The sequence below is a fragment of the Hylaeus volcanicus genome, chromosome 6 (genome assembly GCF_026283585.1).
Source record: "Hylaeus volcanicus isolate JK05 chromosome 6, UHH_iyHylVolc1.0_haploid, whole genome shotgun sequence".
NCBI lineage: Eukaryota > Metazoa > Arthropoda > Insecta > Hymenoptera > Colletidae > Hylaeus > Hylaeus volcanicus.
The window spans coordinates 23141704-23161643 of record NC_071981.1 but is presented as its reverse complement, the minus strand read 5'-3'; the positions used below and the strand labels follow the sequence as shown (position 1 = coordinate 23161643).

General features: G+C 47.7%; 1 protein-coding gene across 1 annotated transcript in view; it reads right to left on the bottom strand.

Moving 5' to 3' along the window:
* Positions 1 to 2805: 2805 nt before the first annotated feature.
* The window catches only part of LOC128877923 (fringe glycosyltransferase), a 75031-nt gene continuing 57896 nt past the window's right edge, over positions 2806 to 19940 (bottom strand). The window contains exons 6-9 of the mRNA XM_054125588.1: positions 19741 to 19826; positions 7247 to 7412; positions 5984 to 6069; positions 2806 to 4623 (exon numbers count right to left, since the gene is read on the bottom strand). Of these exons, the coding sequence (XP_053981563.1) occupies positions 4566 to 4623; positions 5984 to 6069; positions 7247 to 7412; positions 19741 to 19826 (396 nt within the window). The 3' untranslated portion in view covers positions 2806 to 4565. The remainder of the gene's footprint in view (positions 4624 to 5983; positions 6070 to 7246; positions 7413 to 19740; positions 19827 to 19940) is intronic.

Sequence of the window (19940 nt, the reverse complement as noted above, 5' to 3'; positions counted from 1 at the left end):
GATATCGTTCGAAGGTCGTTTCGTTGCAGGTCATCGAATTCCGCTAGTTATCGAGCAAAGGATGACGTAATGGAAATGTTGGGTACCGCCGTAAGAAATTGTAGCCCGCGAGGGTGAAAACGGCGACTCGAGGGAGGAACTAGACGGCTCGTTTCCCCCTTTGACCTTTTTCGGGGAAAACGGGGCGCGAGGTGTACGCTACCCCGGCAGAATTTCCGACGTTGCGAGACACTATCGATTTAAAAAGTATGTGCAGAGACCGAGTCATCCGATATTACAGCATCAAATTTCTACGGTGTCTCTCGAGATGCGAGAGAACGCGACGAGGGAGCAATATCTCTATCGAAGGAACCGAGTACCCTGCTGGAAGGCCTTCGCTCGAAATTGCATTTTTTTTTTTGGGACCTTTAGTCGACGAGACAATGTTTGAAAAAAGGGGAAAACGTCTCTGTGTTTAGTTTACATTATAATTGACAAAGAGGCTCGACGACGTAACAAATATAAGCAAAAATATTTTGTTTGTGTTGTGATCTAGATTTTGTTTAATTGCTCTCGAAGCTCCAAGGAAAAGCACAAGCTGTTTTAACACTGTCTAGAATTTGTGTTGCACGAAATTATAAAAAAAAAATTATAGCCAAAGGTTGCGTTACCCTGTCAATTATCACATTTTCAAGAGGTGAACAGACAATGAGTGTTTCGTCCGAAGTTCCGAGCCCTTCCACTCAAAGCGAACCGTACAGAGGGAGCGCGAAGGACGGAGGTTGTAGCGAACAGTACAAGCGACGTTCACCCTAGATCCGCGGTCTCGTAGCATGCCCTTTCGAGAATTCATAAATATTCCTCGACGGAACAGACGATCGTACGATCGATCGTTTCGCGGCGGCCTAAAAATTTCTTCGCGATATTTCCTCCGACGGTCGTAACGAGCCCGTGAACGGTAGCATCGTTTCTCCGTTCGGCCCGACATAAACATCTTTTATTGGAAAACTTTTCGTTCGTGTCCGATTGCATCCGGCAACTACATACGTATCATTGCAGTTGCAATTTCGACCGTGCCGTTGCTCCAGCCAATCGAGCAAGTATTCTACCGGGTGTCTCGCGCGACGATATCGATGCTTTATCTTCGTTGGATTGTAGAGCCGATGTTGGATCGCGGAAAATTTGCAAACTCGTGCGAACAATTACGATCGAGTCGATTTTCGTAATGTCCTACCGAAATCTTGACGATTTTAAACGTAATAGCAGCGGATCGGTAGATCGATGAACGAGTCTACGTTCATCGATCTCGAATTAAATCTTCGCTTTAGTTACAGTAGAAGGCGTCGCTAAGGGCAATCTAGCTAAAATTTAGTTTCCACTTCGCGAATAGATCGCAGGCTTGCTGGCTTTGGTCGAACAAAAGCCGAAGTACGGTGTAATTAACTCTCGAATCAAATTTAGCCTCGACTACAATGCCAGGGGTTCTCGAGCCATCCTGTATGCTCGAACTACGCTCTCTAACTCGAATTCTCTAACTCGAACGAGAAACAAAAATTCCAACCTTCCCCGTGACAACTAAAATTCGAATGAACGCGAACGACTCCGGCGACGAATACCTATCTCTGCAAATTTGTTTACCTTTTCCCTCGACCAGAGGGAAGGTCGCGGCCCTTTTCATTCGCTCACCTTCTACCTCGACCCTCGGTTCCCCGGGTCTTTGGATCGTGTGCACGGTTGCACTTCCGGTCGAATATCGAACGAGACGCGACGTTCTCGAGAAAATTTAAGCCAGAAAACGTGGCGTGGGAGCGAGCAAGCGAGAAATGCGAGCGGATATAACTGCGATACTCGACGTGAATAACTCGGATCTCTCGGAGACGGGGGGAATAAATTTTTGCAAAGAGCCTCGGGTAAATATGTGCCCAGGCATGTATGGAACGAATATACCGTATCGTAGGCGTGCACCTCTGCGTACGCGCGAATCGTGAAATGGCAATCGCGAGAAATAACTTTTCCATCGACGAGGGTCCAGAATTGTTTTGTTCGTTATCGAATAACCGTAGCAATTTTTGAAAAATCTCGACTCTTTTATTGACCGTATTCCTGGTTGTATTCGCTGTGAAGTTGAAAAGCGAATACGATTTTTGAGCGATTATATTCGTCTTTCTGTAGTTGAAGCAAGTCGAATACAAGAGACGGAATAATAAAGAAAATAGTAAATGAATGAATATAAAAATGAAAGAAAAATAAAAGATTTAAGAATTCTATACGATCACACCTGCTTTCGAAGGTAGGTTCGTTTACCTGGTACGGCTTACCTGCGCGTTCCTTCGTGACCGATGATCGCTGCGTAACTGACGCCGCAACCGACCTTGCTCTCGGTCGGTACCTTTCGCGACGTCGGCACTCGCCAACGTGGAAGAGGATTGGTTCGTTGGTTCTTTCGCGCAGGTATTGGAACGTGATGTCGTTGGAAATAATTGCTTCAGCGTTGGAAATCAGAGGCGAGGGCCGAGGCGAGCAACCTTACCGACGCGGTCGCCTGCTTCCTCAGGATCGGAACAGATGGTGGTACTGGGATAGGAGTCGCGGGTAAGAGTCGCGATCGATTGGTTCCCTGGATCTATGGATCGCTTCGATCCTCCTACACGAGGAGTTTTCTTTTCCTTTTATTTTTGCACTTTTTGCATTTTTAAATTCGAGTTACGCGTCCGTCGAGATATTATTTTTATTTAATATCGTCAGCGTTCCTGCAAATGAATAATTCGGGATCAACGACGAAATGGATTTTCTCACGGGAACAGATGACAGGAAACGGACGAAATCGCATTTACAATATAGATATCGTGTATTATATAAAACATCATTGTTACAACATATAATCGTTCATCGCTGCATTCTTTGATTCCATTCGACGGAATCCACTTTTTTCTATTTTGTTCCCCACGGTCGACGCAACAGGTGTACAACACGAGCTCCCTCGTGGGTTCTCCGAATTCCAAAAGAAAAAACAATTAATCCGACGGTTAACCACGAATCACATCCGCGAACATTTACTCTCTCCCTCTCGATATTGCACACTGATTCGATCGATAGAACGCGAACGGTGAACGGAACCGGACCCCTTATTTTATTCATGAACCGAGGAGAATAGACGAAGATGAGAAAGTCGAGATTTCGTTTAATTTACTCTTTGTTGAAGATTATAGAAAATTTTAGTCGACGTAGAAGAATGTCTGTGCCTCGTGTCAGGGTAATATTTTACTCGAATAACAGACAGGAAATAAGAAGAGCAACTCTGGGTTTTTCGCTGACAGTAAGTCCGATTCCCCCTCCACTCGCGAAAGTGTCAACGCGAATCAACTCGCATCCCTTAAATATCACATTGTGCGGCCATTTGCTTCTTTACACAAGAGACTAGCTTAAGGTAATTTTATAAATTCACGGCGACGAAAATGTCGCCAAATATTCCTTGCATCTCTCGTCTTATAATACAATTATGGTCGAGGGGCACCCAACGTTATCGAGTCCTGATCCACGAACAAGTTAACCCTTCAACCCTACAACTATCGAACCAATTCAACTCACCCGATTGCAAACATCAGAAGCTTTATTTACCTCCTTCATCCACTAATTTCAGATATACTTCGCTACGTAAAAGAGGCGCGATATCATCGTTGATCATCGATAGTTTTAATACGAATTAAACGTCAACGATGCTTTGCAACAATTAGATGTCCCTCGAGTGTTATATACAACCACCGATTACTCTATTTCCCTATATACAATCAATCCACGCGGTATCCACCGATCACAGGAAAATCCATCATTTTTCCCCATCGCGTGAATTTACTAAAACGTCTGGAACGTCTTTTCATCTAACGCGCGCATAAATACCTAACCCAGGCCAAGCGAGACGCCGATGGCGAATCCTCGATAATAATTCTACGCGTTTAAAATTAATCTTTTTGGAAATTAAAGCCTTCCGCCTCGAGTCGAGCACCTCGAACGATGCGCAGACGATTTTCTCGTCGCCTGGATCGCCGATCCGCCATTGGCATTCGGCCCTGGGGGCGACCAGTGGCTCGCGATCAACGTTTTCCGTCGACGCAAACGCGAACCGAGCCCTGGTCGTATCTACACCTTTGTACACATCTACACGCGTCTCTCTCTCTCTCTCTCTCTCTGACACACATGCTTCGCGCACACGATTTTTCGAAAGGTTTCGTTCGACCCTTTGCACTCGCATGTCCACTCCGAAGGACGATCTTAGGACTGACAAATTTTCCAAGTAATTATACAAGACGAAATCTCTTTGAAGTTTTATATTTAATTGACCCGAAAACAAAAATTGAAATATAGGTGCGCGTACTGAGATACACAGGATAGACCTAAGGAGATGGCTCCGAGTGCGAAGGGTTGATATCCATTTTCGGAATTACTTTATTGAAAAGAATCGATCACCCTTAGCTCGTCCACGATCACCTTTTCGTCGACTTTTGGCTGAAAGCAACGAGAGATCGCGGAGTCTACGGCCTCGTTTTCCATTCTCCTCCGTCGTACCCCACGACTCGTCCAGCTGGTCATCATCTGTGCGGACAATTGGGTACGTGGGGGAACAGATGGCAGTGGATCGATCTGAATCTGTAATTAAAAAAAAATATCGACACGTCGACGCGGGAATTCTGAACCTTAACGCTTTAGCTACCCAGAAATCTGACTTTCTAATTCCAGCGTCTACCTATTAACCGTGTCGTGAGTTTTGTATGTGGAATTTCAATGAAACTTCGTATTCGAGTTTTGTACCACTGTCTCTACGTCTGATTAGATCGAAATTGATCTTCGCAGTCACTGCCAGTTACCTCTTACTACTTTTCCAATTTTTTTAATATAAATCCGTTATCGATAAGAATCGAAGAAAATCTTTCGAATAAACCTCGCAGAGAATGAAATTTCACGTGAAAAAGTCGAACGGACTTTCCCTCTATCCCGTTATCCTTGAGTTGCACAGTCCTGGAAAAGTTTGTCGGCGCGCCAAAGGGGAGACGACGCTAAAAATCCGCGCCGAAAACTCCTCAAGAAAGAATGGAGACCACGGAGACGAGGAACGGGACTCGTGAAAGCGGTAATTATAATAAAGTCAATTAAAACCAGCGAGCACGACGCCGTGCGGGGGCATCTTTATTATTGGCCGTCGCCACGCTTCCGTCTTCTGCCCGCTAATCCAGTGCTTCCCAACCTTTCTTACGTCGTACACGCTTTGATGGTAAATACCAGAAATCCTATCAACGTTACAAAGAAATTTTATAGTAACTATTATCACGTGCGAACGCTTCTATACGATTACCAACTTCTGTATCAATTACTTGTGTTACGTGCGTCTGCTTTTACATCTGAATTCGTCAGGTAACAAAATGATACAAATCGTATCTTTTTATCTTTTTAAACATTCCAACGATCCTCGACTGCTCTGTCAATGCTGTAAGAATAATTCCTGCTGCATCTCTGAGTGATGGAACGTCTTCCTTAAATGAAGTCCTCTCGTTAATTTATCGCGAATGACTTTTTTGCGACTTGGCCACACTGTAAGGCGCAGGCACACCTGTTGGGAAGCACTGTGTAGCAGCCGTGGCACACGGGCAGTGCAATTACACGGCAATTCGAGCCTTTACGGAGGAACGGCCGCGAGGCGGCTCGAAGAAAACGGGAAAATGATACGAGGAACGCGTCCTTCGCGGGAAACAGGACGAAGAAGAGGATTCAGTTGCGCGTCGAGCCTGCGGCTAATTGCTCCCTCCGTTGCTTCCAGCTCGATCGTAAAAACGACAAATTGAACCCAACGGGATTGCGCATGCTCGTCACCTCTATCTCGGCTCGCGTTTACGGAACGTTACGTCTTTGCTATTGCCCTCGCGGGATTTATTAGAACGCGTAATAGAGAAGTTCAGCATTTTTACTGTTATCGCTGGAAGCATTTTTTTTTTGTGTTCTAGTTGCAACGTACCTTTTTGGATCGTCCTTCATGTCGAAGCCGTCAATCTTCAGGATATTCCACTCGTCCCTGGGGCCCTTCGAGTAGCTGAACGACACCTGGAAAAGGAAAAGAAAGGAACGTTCGTGCAGGAATGTTTCTCAGATTAATTCATGCGATCGAGTAAAGTTGTAGGATACATTTGAAGTAAGAAACCGCTTTTAATTATAATTCGATAAACCTGTATGAACCCTGTAGAACGCGATACGGCTTGTTTTCGAGTAACGTGTATCGCGCGTGCTCGTTGCTCGTGTGAAACGCGAAACCGAAAGCATGATCAAGTTCTACCCACGAGCAGAACGATAATATTTGTTCTGCGTGCGTTTCGCCAAGCGATGCGATCACGTTCGGTCGATGGAAAGTTTCCTTTTCACGTTTCGTGTTTCCTGCTTGCTCGGCTACCGAAGTAGATCCGCAGAAAAAAAGAATCCCTTACTCCGTTTCGGTGTTGAATGACGTTAGCGTTCAATCGCAGAAACTTCGTCTCACGATTCGATGCATTCCACTCTCGGGTATATTTTACAATTTTTTACAGCTCGGACAGTCTTTAAATACTTTTCTTCCGATATTCTAATTTTTCTTCGATCACCGTTAAAAACTGGACCAAAAGCGTCCTTAATAATTATTTTAGAAAGAATGACCGTATGTAAATTAAGAGCAACGACGACACCTGGTGTTCGGAGGATAGGGGCGAGCGCGGTGGTCGTCACCTGGTTTTCTATGAGTCGTTCAGCCGGAGGATAATTTCCGAACAAACGGACGAGACCGGCCACGATTAAATAATGGCCATTGTGTCCCGTGAAGGAAAGCAGCCGCGGTGATTCATCGCGGAGATTATTCTATTACTCGCGATTAGACTTCACACTGCGGCCCGTACGATCTTAATTCCGTCGCCTCCTCCCCGCGTCCCTCCTACCACTAATTTTTTTAATCCCCCGCTCGTACCGGATCAATTAATCACCGCGTGGATCGCGGGTCGAGATTGAGCGCACAAAGCGTCGAGCTACGTGACGCGACCAGACGAGACCGTCGACAGGAAATAAAAAGGAAAGGAGAGTATCGCGGAACCGTAGGAACGTGGAATCGCAAAATTAGTAAATCGGGGAATTCTGGAGTCGAGTCGATGGTCGAATTTCGGAATCGTCGAGTCGAGGAGTCGCGTCAGAAAATCGACAGTGAGTATGAAACGGCGGAACTGGAACGTGGTACGAGTCGAAGCACAGTCGAGAGAGTTACCTGTTCGCCGAAGGTGTCCTTGTTGAGAAACTTCATGGGCTCGAGATGCGAGTGGAACTGCTCGACGACGGTGAGCTGCTTTTTCAGAAGGTACTCGATGATGTAGCCCATCGTCACGTCGTCGGGCAGCCTGATTCTGTCGCCCACCGTGATGAACTTTCCGCCCCTGAAACAGAAACAAACAATCGTTACTCGCGTCGTCGACGTAACGTGCTCGTTTCCTGGAACGCGTCAATTTGTTGGCCAAGAAGAAACTCTGGTCGGGAGCGACGCCCGCGACGAACTTTGCGAATCTCACAGCGAACATTTCTCTCCCTCCTTCTTGGACATGGTCCGACGAATTTTACGCAAATTTAATTGGGATGACGACTGCTACGGAAAAGAGACTCTCAGATCGAATTTCTAGAATATTCGAGGCACAAAAGTCGAGTGGAAAGTTTGTACGTAACGATACTTTTATTTACTGTCGATAGGGTACGCTATTCCGTCGATAACGTAGCACGCTCTGCTGGTGCTTTGTGGATCACAAGCATTTGCCGACGGAGCGTTCTGTATTATCGTCTCATCGGTCTGATTTATCGACCGAGTATCCTACGCGCGTTAACAAAGAACATTATACCGATATTTATTGAAACTAACGTATCATAAACTATCAAGATATAGTTCTGGGTGCATATCTAGCGTCAGAATCGAGGTGTCGTCCGAGCGTATGAGTTACGGAACGACCAGGTCGCACGCGATACTTTTTCGTCGTTTCGAAGCGGACCCAGTCGCGAGGACTTCCTCGGGTAACCGCTCCCAGCTCGTGCTAGGATTGTCCGGTGTTTATTGGCTCCGTGGGACGGGTGGTCCCAGCGAAAGAAGAGCGGAAGAGGAACGAGCCGGAGAGCAAGTCCAAGACGGACCTTCCAACGATAATAAATTCCGCGACTCTACGAGCGTTTGGTTCTGCGAGCTTGCACGCGTTCGCGTGGCCAGGGTGTCCCAGGACACCTGGACAGCGCGACTCGTAAGTAACAGTAATTATTATTTACTACCGAAAGTACCATTCGTTTCGAAATAGCCAAGGCTAGGACTCGGAAAAGGAGCAATTTATCGCGGAGACCGCGTGCGGCGATAAATACGCGATTGATAAAAATTGGAGAACCTCGACTATATTTAGGACGTTGCTAACTATCCCTTCGTATGCCATACGTTTCCTGAATGCAAGAGGAATGAAAAGAGGAAACTTGTGCGTAAATTTTTGTAAACCCAAACCCAAGAATTTGTTACAAAACGTATTAACGATACTCGGAATTGGTATACCGTACTCTGTAAGAATGGGTAACGTAGAGTACTCTATCGATAAATTTTGGTATCGTAGAACAGTCGATAAGCAATGCTTCGTGTCGGTAAGACTCGGCAACGTAGGTCACTCGATCGGTAAAGCTCGCAGCCAACGACCATTTTAATTCAAGCTAAGCAGCTTCAGAATCATCGGAGCCCTTCCGAAAGGAAAATTGTTCCTTGACTAGGAGCTCCCTAAACGTTCTCCGTTGATATTCCAAACACACCGCGTACGTTGAACCCGATCCAAGGCCTTTCGAGTTCATCGCGAGCAACACCAGCGGCCGAGTGGACAAACAGAGTGGCGAAATTTGGCGAAACAAGTTTCGGTCGATTCGAACACAAAAGGGGCCCCTCCTTGCGGAGCGACGATTCTTTTCAGGGAAATCGCGTCGTCCTGGGTCGGCTGTTTCCTGTCGATCTTAATCGCGCATGCGTGTCTCTGGTGGCACGCGAAAGGTTTAAGGAGCGAGGGTCCCCATCGCGTGACTTTCCGCCTCTGTACGGTGTAATTTATTCGCGGTTGGGGGGAGGGCCGCCCTTTCCAGGCCTCGTACCGCTTTTTTCCCATAAGTTGGTCGCGAAGGGGTTGCCGCACGGTCACCCTGCGAACTATGAAAATGAGTTAATTGCTTCGTGCGATGGAACAGGCCGAGTTCCTGCAGCTTGTCGTAACGTTACTCGGAACGTGCTTATCGTCCGGTGTCGATCGAACGTTTTCTCGGCTCGTTTTTTCAGAGAATCGAATTATGGGGCACGACCAGCTGGAAGGGTCAAAGATACGTCGACGTTTGTAATTTCTAGCGGTGTTTTATAATTGGCGAGAATTAGAACGATGGACTTCCGAGCTTCCGCTATGGACCAGGAGTCGAGAACGATTCAACATGGCGTGGAAAGGGCGGTACGGGTAACGTATGCACCGAGTGTTACCACTGATAAACAGTCAGGGCGCAAGAATTACATCCGAGGCAGAAGAAGTACGTTATCTGGTACATCCGAACACAGTCGGCGAAGGGTTAATCGGTAACGATGCCACGTCATTCGATTCCCCGGCGAACCGGGAGCCCACGGAGACTTTCGGCCGCGAGAAATATTAGAATCTGATAATGGGAGAGTAACGAGGGACCGACCGGTGCGTTCGTTGCGGAATGGAACGGAGCGGAGTCCGAGCGTTTAATTGTCGGATTGCGCGAGGAGAAGGAGGAGGACGAAGAGGAGGAGGCTGGCTCCTTAATTTAACGGCATTCCACGCATGTAGATTAGTCCGTGAGCGTGCACCTGCCGCGGCCAACGGCTGTCGTCGTCTTCTCTCGGTCGTCGCTTGGAACTGGTCGCTCGCATTAAACCGAACCCCCCTCGCATTTATTAGGTCCCCCGACTGCTGCCACCGCGGTATCAGCGTTCCATCGTTCGCCCTAACGAATTTCCATCGATTACGCGATAACGCGTCCTATTAAACGGATCGATCTCCGCCCATTAATTCGACCGCGGCGTCGAACGGCGCTCCGTTTTATCGTTTCCAGAGAAAATAAAATATCGAGCGACGGAGAGCGGGGGCACGCGAGCAGCAACGATTCCTGTTGCACGGAGCGAAGAATTAATTTCGCTCGGCCGTGATTCGAGAATCAACCTCTCAGGAACGACGCGCCATTACGGTGGCTTACTGCTTACAAGTAACTCGCGTTGATCTCTGCCGTGCGGATAAATAGAGGAGAAAAATTCAGCCGTGAGAGGTTAAAGATGCGTTGCGATGTTCCAATTTCGGTTCTCAACCTTGTAAATAAAACTCGCGAACACCAAGGCCTAGAACAGTTGGCGATTACCTAACGAGGGCCAAAACCAGGAAGCTCAGTTTTGAAAAATTAAGCACCCCCGCATTTTTCAGTATCTCATATCTGTCCATTTGTCCCTGTCTCTATCCATTCTTCATTGTATGTCGCAAACGTTACATTTCCTCGTTAGCACCTACCATGTATCGAAAATAAAATGATTTTCAATCATAAAAGTCCCTCTTCCCTCCTCGAATTCATCGAGCTCTACCCTCTTCGTTCGAGTCCCGCTTTGATTCCAGTCTTACCTACCGATGAAGCCATACGTAAACAGCCCAAGGTGTTCCAAGTGGCTGGGACAGGAATTTGGTTTATCAGAGCGAACGGGCAAAAATTTGGGGAAACGGCGACGGGTCGTCCGTCGTTGGTCCGAGGCGAGAGGACTCACGGGTCGCGGAGGACATAAATCGTGCCAATTAGAGCGGCGACCGGTAGTCACAAGTTCGGTGAGCACGCTTGTATATCGGCCGGCACCTCCTCCTCGTGAGAGAACACCGACCGACAAATGTCTCAAAGGCTCGCCGCCTATCGTACATTTGTCTGCTCAACTTCACCGGTATGTCCGAGGAAACGAGAATAAATTGGGACGATCGGGAAAGATAGCGACGAAAGAATCCTCCAATTGGACGGATTTATCGAAATTTCAACCCGTACGGTAACCCTGGACTGGGGCTCCGGCTTAGGCAACAATTAGATCGGACTGCGCCTCGGGATTCGACTTCGACTCGGATCGAACGACAGGTCTTCGTTAGGTCTGACTTTCAAAGATCCGAACAAGTTTGAATCGGTTACCACTAGACGGTTCCCGAGTAGAGAAGACGGAATAGATCGTTCCTTCGTTTAAATTTCGGAGCGCTGTCGGCCGCAGCGTCGAGTCTCGAAATATACTCGTCGATGCGGTCGACTCGATCTCCCGTTCTAAACTGTTCCCATGGATGGGAACTCGCCGCGGGGAAACTCGTCGAGATTTTCCTTGCGCTAAATCGGATCCCCTCTGACGCGTTTTTCTCGACGCGACGTTAAACGTGTTCGCGCGGAACCGTAACAAACAACGGAGCAAAAAGGGGATGGCTCCGTCAGCCGTTAAACAAACCAATCGATGACAACGATTCCCAGAGGAATTCCCGGAGGAATCGTTGTTCGGATAGGACGCGTTGCTTGCATCTGGAAAACTATATTAATCCCTTCCCGTGTCATTTAGCTCGACGAAAGTTGGGCCGGAAACTGATGTTTACGTTTAGCCTGGCAATATGTTTACGAGCCTGGCTCGTGATATTCATGTTTGGGCGAAAATCTTCGTTACGAATCAGACTCGTCAAAATATGGGCAAGGAGTTAAACATTCACGCGATATCTTCGAAAATCCAAGAGTCCTGATACTCGAGACCGACGATGCCCCACTGCTCGCGGACATTGTTTCCTCCTCGCCCCTCTCTTCCTTCTCTCGTCTCATTCACCGAGATAAATCAAAGAGTCCTCGAGGCGACAGGAGCGAGCGCTCGAGAATCCCGGTTTCCTTCGTTAACTCGGTTTCCGCTCGCGCAAAAGGCTTGCCCGGAATGTTCCCCGAGAAACGGGGTACGTAGCGAGGTATCAGCGAAATCCTGTCCCGCCCGCCCCCCGCCTTACGGGTTATTTAGCGCAGGACGAAGACGGAAAGCTCGAAGGACGTGGTCTTCGATCCCGTCCCGTCTCCGCCGTCCCCCCCGAGGTAACCTCGAAATTTCGATTTCGTCGTGGACGCAGGTATTTTAACGAGGCCGATATTCCGTGTCGGCGGTGCCGAAAGGACGCCCTGGACGATGGCGACAACGCGCAAAAGGCGTGGAGATCCTCGATCGGCAGAGGCAGAGCCTCCCTGAAATAGAGCGAGAGAGAGGAGCAGCCCCCTGAACGGACCAGAGAGGGGGGAGAAGGGTACGCGATTTCGGGACTAATCTGGCCAATTAAAAAGACCGAAGAGTGGACTCCGGCGACGGGGAGAGGAGGGAATCGAGGTACGAAGGATACGAGAATCCGCTCGATGGTATTCGCTAATGAATGGCTCTCCTCTCGTCTCCCGATTCTAGGCTTATACCACCCCTGGATCATAAAAAAGAAGGACGCGAGACACTCCGCGAAAGAAGGGAGTCGTCGCTGACCCGGAGGGAAGGGGGTGGAATTTTTGTTACCCGAGGGAAACGCGTCCAATTGGTCGGTAAGTTTGCGCCGATTTTTAAGGGAAGGTCCAAAGCGACGCGGTGGCTCGTGTTGGGTCTGAATCGAACCTTCAACGGGTCTTGGAAGTAAGTCGAAGGTCTTTATGGGCTGGTCTCAATATCAACGACAATCGAATCGTACGTAAAACTTATTACAAACATTCCAGATTATTTGGAGATTATGAGGTTCTCTAATATTAGTATGACCAATCAGACTTTTATGTGAATACACACATACAGTCGAGATCCCATAAATATTCGTACCGTCTATGTCTGTCGAAGGAGTTTAACTAAATTAAATAATAGTTTTGATATTCTCAATTGAATTTTGTATTATAAATATATATATATATATAAATAAGGTTATACGTGTATATATTTATATACACTACAACATATACTGTATACTTCAACATATTCATAATGAGAGAATTAAACATCCTCTTGGAAACATCAAACCTACCATTTAATTTAAACAAATTTCTTCTAAAAAAAAAAAAAAAAAAACTGTATAAAGAATGGAGCGTGCCTTGAAACTCCATTGGGAGAAGACAGTAGACACACGTATACGCGTGTACGTGTACGTTACACGCGCTTTCGAACAAATTTTTCGAATAATGCCGCTGACTCGTTTTATCGACTTTATTCAGAGTCACGCCAAAGGTTACTTCAAAGCCTATTTTTTTCATCCTCGACTCTTGGAAAATGTTAATTGGACGTTCCACTTTACCGGGCCGGGCCTTTTGGTACCTCGGCGCGACTGAATTTCTGCTAATTGGGACGCGCATAGCCGGAACATTTTCGGCGATCGGCGAGCGTGAGAAAATCGTCGAGCAGAGGGGAGCTCCCCCTTCGCCGAGGAAAGAAATTGTTTACCCGCAACCCTTCGATTTTTCGGCGGTCTGGTGCGTCGTCTTCGTGCTGTGGGAGTATGCTCGAGTCGTCCCGCGGGCTGGGGCTTCTTTTTGCCACAGATGTTGGAATAATAACCGATGCTGGAAGCCTCTGCATCGATTATGGTTAGGGGAACCCGGTGACGGTGTTTGGGGGACAAGGTGAACGAACTAAGATAGCAGCGTTATCGATTAGAGCCTTGTTAAACGAGTCGAATGTTTGATTTACGTACGAATCTTAATTTCGTCGCATTAATTCTGTTATAGGAACGATTATTTTTTGTTAATGGAATAATTGGTTGTTCATCCGAGGAACGGTCGTAGAAATCTCCAGCAGCGATGAAAACGAGGAGGAAGTCGTTCGTTTTTGTTTAGGAAAGAAGTAGCCAGGTGATTTGTAGCCAGCTTCGTCGCCGGAATGAACGAAGTAACCGGCGATTTTAACCGGTCTTCGTTTCGTGGTCACCTTATTTTACCTATCGGAGCGCACCTGCGCTTCATCCTCGTTTTCTTCGCGGTCGTGGAACCCTCGTTGCATTGCAAATGCGCGCGGAGTGTCCGCGACCTAGCCTAACGAGCTCACTTTCACAGTCGCGGGGACTTATGATTTCTCTTCTGCCACCGGCACCCGTGCTCGCCTATCCTTCCTGTAATTCGTTCCATCCGGTGCTCGCGAAATTAATTGCAAATTGAATCCGTGAAAGGACGAATCCGTTTCGACGATTAAAAATTACTTGGGTCGGTCTAGATCCGATCCAAGGGAGTTTGCATCCAAGGGAGTTTGCATCCAAGGAAGTTTGGATCGGACGTGTTTGATCTAAGGAGTAAGTAATCGCAGGGAGCTCAAACTTGCACAAAAAAAGGATCGTTAATGCCAACAGTCTCGTTACAAAAAGGAATATTAATTCGTCTCAACCTGGTTCTCCTAGTTGGATAAGATCCATTGATAAGATCGGATCTTGTCTCATTTAGTGGAACTCGCGCTGTTAATCACTTCGACATACGTTTACACTATTTACGCACTAGTAAGATACCTAGCAGCTGGAGACTGTCCAAGCAACGATTACTCGCACCTGCTGGACAAGATCTGCTGGATAATAGTCGTACCGAGACGCGTTAAAGTAAAGTCGCTAAAGTAAAAAGCTAAGATAAAGTAAATCTCGAAGTAAATCTCAACTAAATTGCAACTAATAAAGCTAAAAAACAATCTCGCAGGTGTTCGTAAAACAGGCCACTCGACCAATCGCGAAGTTGCATAAAAAGCAGCGTGAAACTGTTCCTGGATGGACGTTAGTTGGAGGATCTCGAGGAGCACGTCTCAATCCCGTTGGAATTCCCCTTGGACGAGATCGATATCGATCCGTCGCGCGTTTCCATCGATCGAGTGGCGCCCCGGGGCACCGAGTGTCTTCCATTTCTGATGGGGAACGATCCGCCGCCTCGTTCCGCGACGAATGAAGTGCCGGTACGTGCACGCGTTGCGCTCCGATAGTTTCCGCCGACTGGTCGATCGCGATATCGATAGACGAGTTGACGGCCGTCGCGATCCCTTCGAGATCGTCTCGTTTCAATCTCGACACCGGGAATTCCATCCGTCGCGATTCAATCCTACCTTCGCGTCTTCCTTTCGAATTTCTGTAACGACCACCTCGAATCACGATCACGGATTGTTTATCGCGAAAGGAACGTACGTTTTATCAGCGCTATCAAGTTTTATCCTGTTACGGAAAATAATTAGATTCAGCTTTAATTTCCGAAGTAATTTACCCAAAATTAATGCAATACTGCGTGAATTCTGGTGACTTATTGCAGGAGCTTATCTAACGGATCTAATAGACAGAAGATACGTTCTATGCGAAATATACTAAATTCAAGGATGGATAAAACAAATAATATTAAATTCTTTCTCGACTCTTTTCGTAAACGTCTACTACAGAAGCTAAAAGTCGCCGAAACTGAGCAACAGCATCTGGCACAAACGTTACCAAAGCGACACGTGGGTATCGACGAACGAGCTCGCAATTGTGTCATCCTGTTGTCGATCCCGATCGTCGCACCTCGTCGACAAAGATCCATTTCCACGACCAGTCCGCGTATCGTTCGCGTTTGTTTGGCAACCGAACGGCTCCCCGCTATCGGACCAGCGAGAGAAAACAAACAAACGTGTCGTCGAAATCCCACGGGCTCGATGGAAAGGGAGAAAAAAAGGGGTAGAGGGACGGGAGAAAGAAAAGAGGGAAGAGCGGTCTCGCGTTCGAGGATCTCTTTGATTCCATTATTGCTCGCCTAATTGGATTCCTCTCCGCGATCGCGGCCTGTACATCTATAAACCCGCGGCTGGTGAAACCAATTTGGGCATTCCTGCGTATACGTGTACGCGGGCCAGCCCGATCCAGTGATCTATAGATCCTCGACGCCCCGACTCCTCGTTCGCATACCTACTCGTGGCCCTCGCCAACCCCACGTCTTGCCAATTTTCGTTCGAATCGATCGTCAAAGGACGAATACTTTGACCCACGCTGCCGAAACGCAATCTATTCGACGCGTTCAATGGGAAAAACGGAGAGGGAGAGCGGCCATTGGGAAAATAAAGATAAACGTAGCGCCGAAACATAAGTATAGAGTCGCAGGCCATTCCTGTCTGCCTACCACAGGGAGATTCCACTCGTCGGTTCCGAAAACCCACTTCTCCATCCCGACGTTTCTCAATTGTTCGTAATGAAGTAAGGGTCGTCCAACTTCGTTCGTAGGTGTTCCGTTTCTTTCCATTATTAAAACCAACCGAATTACTTGGGTGCCTCGCTTTAAATATCTCACCCTGCACACCAAATTCTTACTTTTACCGTAAACGAATAGCCGAGGAGCCTAACAAACATCGATGATAAAGCCTCCTTCTTACACCTTTTCCTTTCCCAAAGCAAACGATCGCTCCGAGGCCCGAAACTCCCCCCTTCGAATATGATTAATCGTTTCAGGTGAAAGATATAAAAGCGCCCCCGTGTCTCTCGATTGCAGTTCCAGGTAGAGAAGTCCGTGAAACGTGTTCCAAACGCGATTGGTCCGTGTACCTTCGGCCCCCGAGCCGTCGAGGGCCGTATAACAAGGAAATGATGGAAACACAGATATATTGTCCGCGCGGAATCGAGTTTCCTGTGGTCGTGCGTGCACGTGGGTGGCAATCAGCCTTCCGTAGGCCCATTGTGACCAGACCTGTTGCGTTCGTCGTTAATTAAGACCCATCTCCTCGACGAACCACGAGAAAACCAGTCGTCCTCCCTCCTCGTTGCGCGCGATCGACGGCTGATACGTTGCAAAAATTCCTCGCATTCCCCGTGCACCGAGATCGCGTTCGACTCTGTTCGTAACCCGTCCCCTATCGATACTTGCGATCGCTTCTACGCTCGTCTGCGCGCGTGTCGCGTTACGAGCCATTTATTTCTTTTTTTACGCGTCAGATATTATCAATTTTTACACGTTACTCTTCTTCAATCTGCTTTCGAGAAACGTAGAACGGGTTCCGTCGGTGGGCGTGACGCTTTTTCGCGAATAAAACGAGCGATGGGTACAGGAAGCGTGCCGTGAACTATTTGAGAAACCATAAGCGCGATTTTTCCAGCTATTAATAAGGCCTGCGATGCGAGCGGCGATAATAGAAAATCAGTGAGAGAGTTACGATCGCCATACGCCAGCTTTCAGTGCACCGTTATGAACGCGGAGCATCGTAAATAACGAACAGCCACGGCTGGAAATAGCTCCGAGTGAAGCCCAATGGAACCAACAGAAGTCTAGCTCGCGTCATTAATCACGAGTTGCGCTAGATAAAAGTGCAATCGAAGCTACAATCACCGAATCGCGAAGCGTTCAGGGGGAAACTGGTGTAATCGAGGCGTTGACTCTCGTGCCATTCACGTATGAAGCCTCGACAGCCATTTACGAATAACGGTTCACCGCTTTCGAGACAACAGATAAAGCAGATCGCTCTGTCGGTAATGTAACACGCTTGATCGATAAAGTAGACAGCTCTGCTGGCAATATTCAACTCTCTATGGATAAAGCAGGTTCTCCCAACGATAATATAGGAAGCTCCGTCGATAAAACCTTTGACCAATTCAGGTTTTGCATAACCAACCGCTGCAACGCGTTAAAGAGTCACGAAAGTCCCCAAAGAGTTGAATTCTTGAAAAGAGCAACCCAAATTGCTGCACCATTCCCGCCCCATTAGCTACCAAAAGTCGCCGACTCTCGGCTCCTGCACGCTCGAAGCCCCGAATCCCAGTTTTTCCCGCCACTCCCCTGTCGACGTCTCGACGTATAACGAAAAAAAAAAGAAAAGAAAAGTGGAGCATCGGATACTCTTCAATCGGTCCCGTCCGCGGCGCAACCAAGAAAACAAGAAAGAAACGAGGGAGAGTAGTGGCAACGTCCCTGAATGAGAAAGCGGTTCGATGCACTTGCCACTCCTTTCCTCCGTTCCTCCTCCCGGCGTCCCTGGTCCGTTGTTGTTCCGCGGACGTGTTGCAACACGAAAGGAACGAGCGTACAGGAGGCAGGATAATGCCAGGACCGTGTATACTACGCGGAGCGGACGGAAGAACGTGGACGAGAACGACTGGGAAACGGGACGGAGAAAGGAAGAGGGAGAGATCGAGAGCTTGATTCGAGGGCCCTCCCAGGTGCTGGGCTTTTTGCCAGTTACAATCGTCCAACTCTTTTCCTCGCAATTCTAATCCGTTCCAGTAGCTAAAATCGCTGAGATAGTTTTAGGATTTATCGACAGAGCGCCCTACGTTATCGCTAGAACGACCTACCTTATCTATCGAGCGCTAATGTTACCAACAGAGCTGCCTGCTTTAGCGATAAAGTGTATTAAGCTACCGGTAGAGCAACCTGCCCAATCGACCCAAGCGCGAGTTCTACGTGTCCGAGGAGAAGAGGTACGGTCGCCAAGTACCGAGGACAGACGGCAGGCCACTGTGTAAGGCATAAATAATGATTTACGAGAAGACGAGGTGGGAGGGAGGGGGGGTGGAGCCCCCTGGAAGAACTCGCGCAATCGCGGCGTAAACGTCGCTCCGAGCTCGACGAATTGCTCCTCGAGACGAACTTATTGATAATAACGCGAAGATGGCCGCGACGTATGCGCGTCGCGATAAACAATTTTGATTGCGCGCCATTAGCCCTTAAGTGGAGCGACTGCGCCTGGATCCGACGTCGTCTACGGAACGTCGACTAATCGAGTAGCTGCGTGAATCTAAAATAACATAGCGCAACGACAAACAGAGTCTTCCTCGTCTCCTTCCTCTCCTCGATCTCGAGATAAACAACTATCGACGATTCTTTAATTGAAATCGCCAACTACCCTTGATTTCACGTACCTCGTGAAAGCGTTCAAACGATCGAGAAACCATTAATTTATGAGTGACTCGATAACTTTCTACCGACACGATTTCGGGAGCTAATTAAAAAAGAAGAAAAAAAAATGGAAGTAGAACGGTATGTCGTATCATTAAGAGGCAAGCAATCGCGGATCGAGGAAAACGATCAATCGTGGCTCCGTCGAGATCCCCGAGGATGACTCGGCGCATGCTCCAGGCTGCTCGATCCTCGTCAGGTAGAAACGGATGGCGACCACACGGTACAAAAGGAGACACGTTCCACCGGAACGCGATCGATAATGCGCATTTTCACATCGCGTTAGCCGCGTTAAGCTCTGAAAGGAACCGAAACGAGCTTGGAACGTGGACACCTGCGCGAGATTTGGAGATGATCGATCTCAGACGATAGAATTCCAGGGGAAATTGATTCGATCAAAAGGAACATTAGATCTGGCTGTTACTTATCGATGAATTCGATGGTTAGCCGTGGGGTCATCGTGCTACTTTTTTCGAGAAAATTAGAAAAATCCTCCGGACGGATTGATCTGGACTAAAACGATTATACGTAAGTTATTACAAGGTTTACACAAAGATAAAAGATTACGAATATTATTGATTTGTGAAAATAAGTCTCCCGGTTTGGAGGAGCACTGTCAGGAAGGTGCACGATGGACAGCTCACCCAGTTTACAAGGTGAATTCCCGCTCGTTAAGGATCGAACACATTACAGCAAAGGGGACCTCGCAAAAAAGGAGGCCACGAGCGACGAATCGGTAAAAAATCACGACTCGAACGATTCGCAAAGTCACGTCGAACGGGAGAGAGGACAAGGCGAATGATCAAGGGAAAAATTGTAACGAGAACGCAAACTCACCCAGCCACTGGCGTCATTTTCAGCGCGAGAGCCCTGCTGATGCAAAATCCTGCGCCTCCCGTCGCGAACCAGAATTTCACCTTTTGCTGAAACAGAAAAAAGATCGGATTCGTTAGCAACGATCTCCATGTAAATACGAATCGAAAATATCTTTTCCATTTTACAATCCAAGGCCTGGTCTCAACGCAACTTCGACCACT